Consider the following 13381-nt stretch of genomic DNA (forward strand, 5'->3'; position numbering starts at 1 on the left):
TGATCACTTTTTTTGCCTCTATATCCACGTTATACATGGTTCGCTTTAGAGCAAATATCTGCTGTTCTAGATAGCTTTTAAACAAAGCCTGGGATAGAGGTACAGTAGCCAGATTACCACTCATAGACAGCTGCTTCATCCTTAATGAGACTTTTTGGCATGAGATTGTGATACTGGCTTTAAGGATTGCGGCTGGATCCCAGGGTTCATACAAATCAAATTAGGTATGGTGGGGAAAAGATTGTGATGGAAAACCCCTCCACTAAGAATTAGGTAAATATAGTATTACATTGAATTTAAACAATAAACTGACAGCACATTCAGGAAATGGTTAATAGTGGCCTCCTTGCCAAAGCATTTTGCTGTATGGCCACAGTGGATGCATGTTGCCACCAGCCCAGTCATGTGCCACCACCCGAGGTGGTTTCTGGTACATTATGGAGTCCTGGATCCTATCAAAAAGATTGCCTTTGTACAGACACTAGAACAGCACCTAAATGTTCATCACCAATAGAAAAAATCATTAAAGACCACTGCTTTAGCTGATAACTACACCACAAGAAGCTTTTACCTCTACAAGTAAATCCATTTCCCTTGTATCCTGTTTTGCAAGTACAGGTATATGATCCATATGTGTTTGTACAATAAGCGTTGACGCTGCAGCGACTGAGCCCTGTTGCACATTCATCGACATCTGAAAGACATATGTTCTCATTTAAGGCAAAAACACAATTTCTCACTGTTCAACTAGTGCTGTAGGTGTACATGCAAGTACTTAATAATAATACATATAATAATAATATATAGCTAAAAACAAAACAACAACAACAAAGGATTGTTTGAATCCTCACTGTATTCCTTAAACAAGTAAAATAACAGAAGTATTACCACTGGTGCACCTCTTCCCTTCATAATTTGAAGGACATATACAAGAAAAATCATTCACTAGATCGATGCAGATTCCTCCATTGAAACATGAGGTGCTGGTACAGTCATTTATATCTGAAAAAGATGCATGTAATTAATTTGTGTCTATCTACACACATCGATAGATAGATAGATAGATAGATAGATAGATAGATAGATAGATAGATAGATAGATAGATAGATAGATAGATGGATAGATGGATGGATAGATGATATACATGGCCAGTCTGGGCCCATATCCACCGATGTTACATCGTGAAATGTATGTTATTGTGACATTTCTATATTCTGTTGGCTTTCTTATTATGGTAATGTTCATCTGGCATAACTTACCTGTCTCACAGAACCTGCCGGTGTAACCGGGCCGACAAGTGCATGAGAACGCATCGACCATATCTTTGCAGGTGGCACCGTTTCGACATGGGTTGCTCAGACACTCATTAATATCTGCGGGAACAGAAAGTATTAGAACAGAAGATGTTATCACTCAAAAGAAAGGACTTGCCTGTATTAAACGGAAGTTCAAAATTTACAGTATGTTCAATAAAATAAGGCGCGTACACAGAGTAAAAAAACAAGAATCTGGCAAAGCAGAAATCACAATAGCAGACTGGACTGCTAGTTACATATTAAAGCTTAATGTTTAATCATTCATTTCATTTTCTTTACAAACTGACAAAGTGCTCCATTTGCAATACAATAACACATCAAACTTGTTTCATGTTAACCGACCTAGCCAATGACAAAGTCTTTTATTTTACAGAGTGGTAGGTAAGTGGAACAGACTTCCAGCAGAAGTGGTAGAGGCTAATATAGTCAGTGAGTTTAAACATGCCTTAGATAGGCATAAAGCTATTCTGAAACAAAGATGAGACCAAGGACTGATTAAGGTTTTAGTCTTTACAGCAGGAAAAATCTGCTTACTACATGGGCTAAATGGTTCTTATCTGTCATCGAATTCTATGTTTCTAAGTCTGTGTTCGGTACACCACCAAAAACTGGGTGGGTGTTATTGTGTTTCACTTAGACACTGAGATTATCCAATGAAAAAAGTTATCTATGTAAAAATAAATGCTTATTTTGTGTTTTTGTATTATCAATACTTTTTTGTAGATATATGGGTGGATACAAAAATACTAATTTTAGGTTAACACTACTAGTGATTTAAAGTTTATGTTTTTAGTTTTTCTCTCTTAAGACAATGAATCCTGCCTTCTGATTGTACCATAGATTTTTTCATGTATCAAAACTATCATTTGGAATTCTGATACACACAGTTATGCATTTTTGAAACATGTACTGTGTATAGGTATTTACAGATTTGTTTTTACTGTCTCTTTGATGTACTTTCTATCTATTTAATATTATTGTTCTCAATTTATGACAAACATAGCCATATGAGAACTAAACATTTGTGAAAATAGGTGAAGCACAGATCGTATTAAAAATATAAAATATTATGTTACGTATAATGTCTGCTTACCAATGTCACAATTGTCACCACTGTATCCTTTATCACATCTACACGAATAGCTTCCTTCAGAGTTCTTGCAAGCTCCGTTCTTACAAACGTTGTTTGCACATTCATCAATATCTACATTTTAAAAAAAAAACCACAGTCTTACCAGTCAGGGATAAAGATGAAGTATAACCACATAAACAATCTGAATGCTTACTTACATGCTACAGGTTAGGGTAATTTTAAAGCGTTAAACTACAAAATGCAACAAATACTGCAATAGAAACATTACATATATTAACTATTCTCTTTGTATAGTATGATACTTATATTAGTAACTGTTTAAGATAATGCTAGTTTTTCTTAGACCCCCACAGTATGTAGAACCGGACAAAACTGATATAGTTCCCTGGATGGAATATTTAAAGCTATCACATACCCAATATGTTAGTGTTTAGAACATATGTGTAATAATAATATTAATATGTTTTTAAATAATCTTATATGATATCCACAAAGCACTGGTATTGTTAGTTCACGCATATCATGTCATGTCAAGATCATTCTCTTATATCATATTCACCTTCAGAGCAAGTTGTTCCTTTCCAGCCTCGTCTGCAGCTGCATGTAAACGAGCCCTGTGTATTGCTGCAGATCCCTTTGGAGGTGCAAGGATTGTTCCTCAAACATTCGTTCACATCTTTTAAAAAGAAAAGAAAACCTGTGGCATTTTTGATCATGCTAATCATCGTTTGTTTGTTTTTTTGTTGTGTGTGGAAATCATGGATGTATATATACAGTATAAATTTGTGAAGGTTCAGGGAGTGACTTCTTTCAACTAAACACCTGGCCATCTGTGTTAATCTCCACCATATCTCCCTCTCTTAGAGGTAAGATATTACTATTGAAACCGATCCCCCTCTGAACTCCACATCTCATGCTTTAACCCTTTGTCTTTCACCTGGAATGATATTATTATTGAAACTGATCCCCCTCTGAACCCCTCTGAACAGATGATCTGAACCCTATCAACTGGCCACCATCGTATCAGTCTTCTCCTACTGTTTCACTCCCCCCTTAACCCCCAACTAGATTATAAATTCACAAGAGCAGGGCCCTCTTCTCCTTTTGTACCAGTTTGTGTGTGATTGTAACAGCTCTACGGAATCTGATGGGGCTATATAAAAAATATAACGTACATTGTTTGGATGAAATAAAAACCAACAACACAACTCAGTTCTTCTACTGCTTAAACTCTTCAAGCAGCTAGTCAGTAGCAAGGATCCTTGGACTAGCTGCCCTTTTGCTTTTTGAAGAATGCACATTAAAGTGCTCACAGAGCACAGAGCTCAGGAACAGTAAACTGTCACTTTAGTGTTTTGTGCAGCAACTATTAAACATTAACTTGATACCGGAATATGTCCTTTCTTTTAAAAAATGTACCTTTACCTTACCTTTTTCACAGTTCTGTCCCTCCCAACCTGTGTTACATTTACATGTATAGCCATAGACATGATTTTTGCATTGTCCATTGATGCAAGGAGAGCCAATACAGTGATCAATTTCTGCAAAACATTTCACAAATGTAATTATTGTTATGCAGGTAATCATAAATTATTTTATTAGCAGTGGGGAAACAAATGCAATTTACTACTAAGATAATGCAACTTGGCATGTACAGTATATTTCAGAAAATAGGACTCCCAAAATTATAAGGTATATCATAGATTTTAGAAGATTCACCAGAACTTTTTATTCACTAGTTTTATGCGCTTACATATAAAATTCTGATGCTGGAGTAATATTGTTATAATAAATTGATGATGGTGTCGGAAAGGTGGATATAGAGAAAAATTCAATTTTCTTCTTACCAATGCAATTTTTTAGGTTGCTGTTGTCTAGTTCATATCCATCCCTGCAGGAGCATGAGTATCCTCCAATTGTGTTAAAGCATTGGTGCTGGCAGATGCTCATATCGCATTCATTGATATCTGCAAGACATTGATTTTATAACAGTGGGTATCATAACAGAAACTCAATGATTCGGACCCCGTCTTGATAAAAGATCCTTGTGATGTCATATATATTTGCAGCACTTACACTGATAATGTAGTGATTTGTATAAATATAAATATTGACATTCAGTGTTCTCATGGGGTTGCCTATGGGTCTTAGATATTTGGGGGGCTGCACAATGTTGTAACATAATAGAACATCGAGGTTTTACACATCAATAACTTGGAGTTCGACAACATTCAACTTAAAGTAAGATGTTTCAAGTGTAGTGCTAGAAAAAAAAGAATTGGTCAAAGGTCTTTGGGCAAATAAGATGATGTTTTACAGTAAGATATCTGCACTTACCCACGCATAATCTCTCATTCTGGTCAGGTTTGAAGCCCTTGTTACATGTACATACAGGAGTAGATGTATCAGACTTAATATAACACTTGCCGTTATTGCACAGCAGATTGCAGAGCACAGGAGCTTAAAAACAAAAAAACAACTTTTAGATCAAAATAAACTGCTTGTTTAATTTACAGATGATCATTGAGGGATAGAACTCACACCTAATTTTAGCGGTACACTTGGGTACCAAGACCTATAATACTATCTAGTGCTAAGACCTTCAGACACTTTTCATATGATTAATTTTTGGAATCAAGTCAACCTTAAGAAAATGTGTCCAAAGAGGGCCCTTTTTCTTTCACAACGTGTACATTTTCACATCAGTGTAATTTGCTTGGGGATATCTTATTTAAAAGTTAGTAGGCATTTCACTTTAAGATATCTGAGATCTGTGGCATAAGGTGTCAATTAGCATGTTACTAACATATCTAATCAATATCCTATCCTTATGAAAATAGAGCTTGTTAGAGTAATGAAATAGAGTACTTACCCTTTGTGGTATTGTTGAAGGCTGTTGTGTATTCCTGGATAGTAGTGGAAATCCCAGGCCTTGTAATGCTTGTATATTGCATTGTTGTTGAATGCATTGGTCCTAAAGATGTGTACTTTGTAATTGTACTAGTAATGATTTCTTGTGTTGCTGTAAAATTCACTGGTAACGATGATGAGGTTACAGGAGAGTACGTTGTAGTATTGAAGATGTCAAGTGGTGTTATTGTATTTCTATTTGCTGAAGTGTTTAAAAGATGCGATGGTGTTGATGATACAACAGTGAGCGGCATGGAGGAAACAGAGCCTTCAGTAGTAGCATTTCTGGAAGAAGAAGTAGTAGTAGTAGTAGTAGTAGTAGTAGTAGTGGTAGTAGTAGTAGTAGTAAATCCCCCCACAGATGTACTTGAGGCAGGTGTTCTAGTAGACTCTACTGTAGGTAACCTCACAGTTGTACTGAGCTCAGATTGCGCAGTAGAGATGATCTTAACTGTTGAACCCTCTGCAGCTGTACTGGGTTCAGGTGCTGTAGATGATAACTCCTTTGTACTGGGTTCTGGTGCTTCAGTTGAAATGATCTTAGCTGTAGATCCTCTCTCAGTTCGTGCAGTAGAGATGACCCCATTTGTAGAGCCTCCTGCAACTGTACTGGGTTCAAGTGTTGCAGATGTGACTTCTCTGGTACTTAGTTCTGGTGCTGCAGCAGAACTTACCTGGGCTGTAGATTTCCCCTGAGTTGTACTGGGTTCAGGTGCTTTAGTAGACTGCATCACAGCTGTTGATCTCTGTGCAGTTGTGCCCAGTTCAGTTGCTGCAGATGTTTTCTCTTTGGTACTTGGGTCTGGTGCTGCAGTAAAAAATGAATCATCTGTAGATCTTCCCTTAGTTGTACTGGGTTTAGGTCCTGCTGTAGAAATTATCTCAGTTGTAGAACCCTCCCCTGCTGTGTTGGGTTCCGGTGATACATAAGTTACCTCTCTGGTACTTGGTTCTTGAGTAGAAATGATCTCAGCTGTATATTCTCTCACAGTTGTACTGGATTTAGTTTGTTCAGTAGGAAATATCTCAGATGTTGATACTGCCTTGTGTGTACTTGGTTCAGTAGCCTTAGTAGAGATTATCTCTACTGTAGATTCTGCTCTTGTTGTACTTGGTTCAAGTGCTGCAGATGTTATTTCTCTCGTACTTAGTTCTGGTGCCACAGTAGAACTTATATGAGCTGTAGATTCCCCCTCAGTTATACTAGGTTCAGATGCCTTAGTAGACTGATTCTCAGCTGTTGATCCATGTGCAGCTGTGCTCAGTTCAGTTGCTGCAGATGTTTCCTCTCTGGTACTTAGGTCTGGTGCTGCGGTAAAAATTGTATCAACTGTAGACCTTTCCTCTGTTGTACTGGGTTCAGGTCCTGCAGTAGAAATTATCTCAGTTATAGATCCCTCCCCTGTCGTTGTGGGTTCCAGTACCACAGAAGTTACCTCTCTGGTACTTGGTACTTGTGAAGAACTTATGTCAGCTGTAGATCCCCTCACAGTTGTACTGGATCCAGTCCATAGAGTAGAGGATATCTCAGATGTTGATACTGCCTCACGTGTACTTGGTTCAGAAGCCCTAGTAGAGATTATCTCTACTGTAGATTCCACTCTTGTTGTACTTAGTTCAAATGCTGCAGATGTTACTACTCTTGTACTTAGTTCTGGTGCCACAGTAGAAATTATCTGAGCTGTAGATTCCCCCTCAGTTGTACTAGTTTCAGGTGCCTTAGTAGACTGTATCTCAGCTGTTGATCCATGTGCAGCCGTGCTCAATTCAGTTGCTGCAGATGTTTCCTCTCTGGTACTTAGGTCTGGTGCTGCAGTAGAAATTTTATCAGCTGTAGATCTTTCTTCCATTGTACTGGGTTCAGGTCCTGAAGTAGACATTATCTCAGTTGTAGATCCTTCTGCTGTTGATGTGGGTTCCACTTCTACAGAAGTTACTTCTCTGGTACTTGGTTCATGTGAAGAACTCATCTCGGCTGTAGATTCCCTCACAGTTGTACTAGATTCAGTCAATACAGTAGAGGATATATCAGATGCTGATACTGCCTCACGTGTGCTTGGTTCAGCTGCCCTAGTAGAGATTATCTCTACTGTCGATTCCACTCTTGTTGTACTTGGTTCAAGTGCTGCAGATGTTACTAGTCTCGTACTTAGTTCTGGTGCCACCGTAGAGCTTATCTGAGCTGTAGATTCCCCCTCAGTTGTGCTAGTATTAGGTGCCTCAGTAAACTGTACCTCAGCTGTTGATCCATGTGCAGCTGTGCTCAGTTCAGTCGCTGCAGATTTTTCTTCTCTGGTACTTAGGTCTGGTGCTGCGGTAGAAATTGTATCAGCTGTAGATCTTTCCTCATTTGTACTGGGTTCAGGCCCTGCAGTAGAAATTATCTCAGTTGTAGATCCTTCCCCTGTTGTTGTGGATTCCACTGCTACAGAAGTTGCTTCTCTGGTACTTGGTTCTTGTGAAGAACTTATCTCGGCTGTAGATTCCCTCACAGTTGTACTGGATTCAGTTTGTTCAGTAGAAAATATCTCAGATGTTGACACTGCCTCATGTGTACTTGGTTCTGCTGCCCTAGTAGAGATTATCTCTACTGTCGATTCCACTCTTGTTGTACTTGGTTCAAGTTCTGCAGATGTCACTAGTCTCGTACTTAGTTCTGGTGCTGCAGTGGAGCTTATCTGAGCTGTAGATTCCCCCTCAGTTGTGCTAGTTTCAGGTGTCTCAGTAGATTGTACCTCAGCTGTTGATCCATGTGCAGCTGTGCTCAGTTCAGTTGCTGCAGATTTTTCTTCTCTGGTACTTAGATCTGGTGCTTCAGTAGAAATTGTATCAGCTGTAGATCTTTCCTCATTTGTACTGGGTTCAGGCCTTGCAGTAGAAATTATCTCAGTTGTAGATGCTTCCCCTGTTGTTGTGGATTCCACTGCTACAGAAGTTGCTTCTCTGGTACTTGGTTTTTGTGAAGAACTTATCTCGGCTGTAGATTCCCTCACAGTTGTACTGGATTCAGTTTGTTCAGTAGAAAATATCTCAGATGTTGACACTGCCTCACGTGTACTTGGTTCAGCTGCCCTAGTAGAGATTATCTCTACTGTCGATTCCACTCTTGTTGTACTTGGTTCAAGTTCTGCAGATGTTACTAGTCTCGTACTTAGTTCTGGTGCCGCAGTGGAGCTTATCTGAGCTGTAGATTCCCCCTCAGTTGTGCTAGTTTCAGGTTCCTTAGTAGACTGTATCTCAGCTGTTGATCCATGAGCAGCTGTGCTCAGTTCAGTTGCTGCAGATGTTTCTTCTCTGGTACTTAGGTCTGGTGCTGCAGTAGAAATTTTATCAGCTGTTGATCTTTCCTCATTTGTACTGGGTTCAGGCCCTGCAGTAGAAATTATCTCAGTTGTAGATCCTTCCCCTGTTGTTGTGGATTCCACTGCTACAGAAGTTGCTTCTCTGGTACTTGGTTCTTGTGAAGAACTTATCTCGGCTGTAGATTCCCTCACAGTTGTACTGGATTCAGTTTGTTCAGTAGAAAGTATCTCAGATGTTGATACTGCCTCACGTGTACTTGGTTCAACTGCCCTAGTAGAGATTATCTCTACTGTCGATTCCACTCTTGTTGTACTTGGTTCAAGTTCTGCAGATGTTACTAGTCTCGTACTTAGTTCTGGTGCCGCAGTGGAGCTTATCTGAGCTGTAGATTCCCCCTCAGTTGTGCTAGTTTCAGGTTCCTTAGTAGATTGTATCTCAGCTGTTGATCCATGTGCAGCTGTGCTCAGTTCATTTGCTGCAGATGTTTCTTCTCTGGTACTTAGGTCTGGTGCTGCAGTAGAAATGTTATCAGCTGTAGATCTTTCCTCTCTTGTACTGGGTTCAGGTCCTGCTGTTGATGCGGGTTCCACTTCTACAGAAGTTATCTCTCTGGTACTTGGTTCTTGTGAAGAACGAATCTGAGCTGTAGACTTCCCCTCTGTTGTACTGGGTTCAGGTGCCCTTGTAGAGAGTATCTCACTTATAGATTCCTCCCCTGTTGTTGTGGGTTCCAGTGCTACAGAAGTTATCTCTATGGTACCTGGTTCTTGTGAAGAAATTATCTCAGCTGTAGATTCCCTTACAATTGTACTAGCTTCAGTCTGTACATTAGAGACTATCTCAGATGTTGATACTACGTCATGTGTACTTGATTCAGCTGCCCTCGTTGACATTATCTCAGTTGTTGATCCCTCCCCTGTTGTTGGGGGTTCCGGTGGTACAGAAGTTATCTCTCTGGTACTTGGTTCTTGTGAAGAACTTATCTCTGCTGTAGATTCCCTCACAGTTGTACTGGATTCAGTTTGTTCAGTAGAAAATACCTCAGATGTTGATACTGCCTCACGTGTACTTGGTTCAGCTGCCCTAGTAGACATTATCTCTACTGTAGATTCCCCTCTTGTTGTACTTGGTTCAAGTACTGCAGATGTTACTACTGTGGTACTTAGTTCTGGTGCCACAGTAGAATCTATCTGAGCTGTAGACTTCCCCTCTGTTGTACTGGGTTCAGGTGCCCTTGTAGAGAGTATCTCACTTATAGATTCCTCCCCTGTTGTTGTGGGTTCCACTGCTACAGAAGTTATCTCTATGGTACCTGGTTCTTGTGAAGAAATTATCTCAGCTGTAGATTCCCTTACAATTGTACTAGCTTCAGTCTGTACATTAGAGACTATCTCAGATGTTGATACTACGTCATGTGTACTTGATTCAACTGCCCTCGTTGACATTATCTCAGTTGTAGATCCCTCCCCTGTTGTTGTGGGTTCCAGTGCTACAGATGTTATCTCTCTGGTACTTGGTTCTTGTGAAGGACTTATCTCTGCTGTAGATTCCCTCACAGTTGTACTGGATTCAGTTTGTTCAGTAGAAAATACCTCAGATGTTGATACTGCCTCACGTGTACTTGGTTCAGCTGCCCTAGTAGACATTATCTCTACTGTAGATTCTTCTCTTGTTGTACTTGGTTCAAGTACTGCAGATGTTACTACTGTGGTACTTAGTTCTGGTGCCACAGTAGAATCTATCTGAGCTGTAGACTTCTCCTCTGTTGTACTGGTTTCAGGTGCCCTTGTAGAGAGTATCTCACTTATAGTTTCCTCCCCTGTTGTTGTGGGTTCCACTGCTACAGAAGATATCTCTATGGTACCTGGTTCTTGTGAAGAAATTATCTCAGCTGTAGATTCCCTTACAATTGTACTAGCTCCAGTCTGTACATTAGAGACCATCTCAGATGTTGATACTACGTCATGTGTACTTGATTCAGCTGCCCTCGTTGACATTATCTCAGTTGTAGATCCCTCCCCTGTTGTTGTGGGTTCCGGTGCTACAGAAGTTATCTCTCCGGTACTTGGTTCTTGTGAAGAACTTATCTCGGCTGTAGATTCCCTCACAGTTGTACTGGATTCAGTTTGTTCAGTAGAAAATACCTCAGATGTTGATACTGCCTCAGGTGTACTTGGTTCAGCTGCCCTAGTAGACATTATCTCTATTGTAGATTCCCCTCTTGTTGTACTTGGTTCAAGTACTGCAGATGTTACTACTGTGGTACTTAGTTCTGGTGCCACAGTAGAATCTATCTGAGCTGTAGACTTTCCCTCTGTTGTACTTGGTTCAGGTGCCCTTGTAGAGAGTATCTCACTTATAGATTCCTCCCCTGTTGTTGTGGGTTCCAGTGCTACAGAAGTTATCTCTATGGTACCTGGTTCTTGTGAAGAAATTATCTCAGCTGTAGATTCCGTTACAATTGTACTAGCTTCAGTCTGTACATTAGAGACTATCTCAGATGTTGATACTACGTCATGTGTACTTGACTCAGCTGCCTTAGTTGACATTATCTCAGTTGTAGGTCCTTCCCCTGTTGTTGTGGGCTCCAGTGCTACAGAGGTTACCTCTCTGGTACTTAGTTCTTGTGAAGAACTTATCTCAGCGGTAGATTCCCTCACAGTTGTACTGGATTCAGTTTGTTCAGTAGAAAATACCTCAGATGTTGATACTGCCTCATGTGTACTTGGTTCAGCTGCCCTAGTAGATATTATCTCTACTGTAGATTCCCCTATTGTACTTGGTTCAAGTACTGCAGATGTTATTACTGTGGTACTAAATTCTGGTGCCACAGTGGAATCTATCTGAGCTGTAGACTTCCCCTCTGTTGTACTGGGTTCAGGTCCCCTTGTAGAGAGTATCTCACTTATAGATTCCTCCCCTGTTGTTGTGGGTTCCACTGCTACAGAAGTTATCTCTATGGTACCTGGTTCTTGTGAAGAAATTATCTCAGCTGTAGATTCTGTTGCAATTGTACTAGCTTCAGTCTGTACATTAGAGACTATCTCAGATGTTGATACTACATCATGTGTACTTGATTCAGCTGCCTTAGTTGACATTATCTCAGTTGTAGGTCCTTCCCCTGTTGTTGTGGGCTCCAGTGCTACAGAAGTTACCTCTCTGGTACTTAGTTCTTGTGAAGAACTTATCTCAGCGGTAGATTCCCTCACAGTTGTACTGGATTCAGTTTGTTCAGTAGAAAATACCTCAGATGTTGATACTGCCTCATGTGTACTTGGTTCAGCTGCCCTAGTAGACATTATCTCTACTGTAGATTCCCATCTTGTTGTACTTGGTTCTGCAGATGTTTCTACTCCTGCACTTAGTTCTGGTGCCACAGTAGAACTTGTCTGAGCTGTAGATTTCTCCTCAGTTGTACTAGGTTCAAGTGCCTTAGTAGACTGTATCTCTGAAGTTGATCCTTTTGCAGTTGTGTTGAGTTCAGTTGCTGCAGATGTACTTATGTCTAATGCTGTATCATCTGTAGATCTTGCCTCTGTTGCTTCTGGTGTTGAACTTAGCTCAGTTGTAGATTGGTCTGCAGCAGAATGAAGTATGTTACAAATGTGTAAACTGTCTAGGCCATTTGCACACTTAATGTGAAATATCTTAATGTATATTTATTTAGGGGAGGGACAGCAAAGCTGATTTAGGCCCACCCCCGAGCTTCCATATGTTAGGGGGCTTGACCCAAAGACACTTTCAAAACCTAAACATGCAATAAAGATGCTAGAAAAGTATGGGCTAAATCCTTTTTGCTAAATTTCAGAATAAGTTGAAGAACCTTATGGAAGCTGAAAATTGTATAGACTAGTAAACAATTTAACTAACACAAAGCCACAAAACAATTGCTAACCATCCAGATGCATGGAAACGTTTAGCATGTCTAGATCAAAACAAAGCATTGCACTTCTGATGAGATAAAGGATATATTTGAACATACGTTTAGTAATATATTAGTGAGCAGCAGATGTGTCTAAACAATTCCAGACAAAGCTCAAAAACCAACTCAAATTTGAAGTTGAGCACCAACTCAAATTGAGAAATGAGTCACACATATCACTCTAGATGCAGATCCAGAGACTGATTTCAGCAGGGGCATTCATACTAAAACGCACACCCAGACACTCACACTAACACACACACAGAGACACTCACACTAACATACATACCCAGGAACACTCACACTAGCACAGACACTCACACACATTCACACCAACACACCCAGGCACCCATGATGACACACATACACCCAGACACACACTAACACACCAAGATACTCACACTGATACATCCAAACACACTAACACACCTAGACATACACACTAACACAACTAGATACTCACACTAACACATTCAGCCACACATACTAAGACACACACATACACCATAACATACCCAGACACTAACATACCCAGACACACACTCACACACAATTCACTTCACACAATCTTGGTGAAACTTCAGCCTGTCTACTATTGCAGGGTCACAACCCATTTTTCTTGAGAGGTTGCCCCCACACCTGGATATGCCCATACATCACTCTCAGCCACACATATATTATTTTCAGGCACTAGACCGATCTCAACCACAAATACTATATTCAGCAACACACATGCTTAATATCCATGTCATATCATCAAAAGTCATCTCACCTTACCGGAATATATACATATCCCTTAGCAGCACATTTTGGAAAACTAGTATGTTTTAAAGTGA

General features: G+C 40.0%; 1 protein-coding gene across 1 annotated transcript in view; it reads right to left on the reverse strand.

The window, feature by feature from the left end:
- Positions 1 to 11857, reverse strand: part of LOC128484763 (uncharacterized) — a 78170-nt gene extending 66313 nt beyond the window's left edge. The window contains exons 1-9 of the mRNA XM_053461299.1: positions 5283 to 11857; positions 4748 to 4870; positions 4258 to 4377; positions 3841 to 3951; positions 2970 to 3086; positions 2411 to 2521; positions 1261 to 1374; positions 889 to 1002; positions 572 to 694 (exon numbers count right to left, since the gene is read on the reverse strand). Of these exons, the coding sequence (XP_053317274.1) occupies positions 572 to 694; positions 889 to 1002; positions 1261 to 1374; positions 2411 to 2521; positions 2970 to 3086; positions 3841 to 3951; positions 4258 to 4377; positions 4748 to 4870; positions 5283 to 11721 (7372 nt within the window). The 5' untranslated portion in view covers positions 11722 to 11857. The remainder of the gene's footprint in view (positions 1 to 571; positions 695 to 888; positions 1003 to 1260; positions 1375 to 2410; positions 2522 to 2969; positions 3087 to 3840; positions 3952 to 4257; positions 4378 to 4747; positions 4871 to 5282) is intronic.
- Between the last annotated feature and the right edge of the window lie 1524 nt (positions 11858 to 13381).

This window comes from Spea bombifrons, chromosome 3 (genome assembly GCF_027358695.1).
Source record: "Spea bombifrons isolate aSpeBom1 chromosome 3, aSpeBom1.2.pri, whole genome shotgun sequence".
Lineage (NCBI taxonomy): Eukaryota > Metazoa > Chordata > Amphibia > Anura > Pelobatidae > Spea > Spea bombifrons.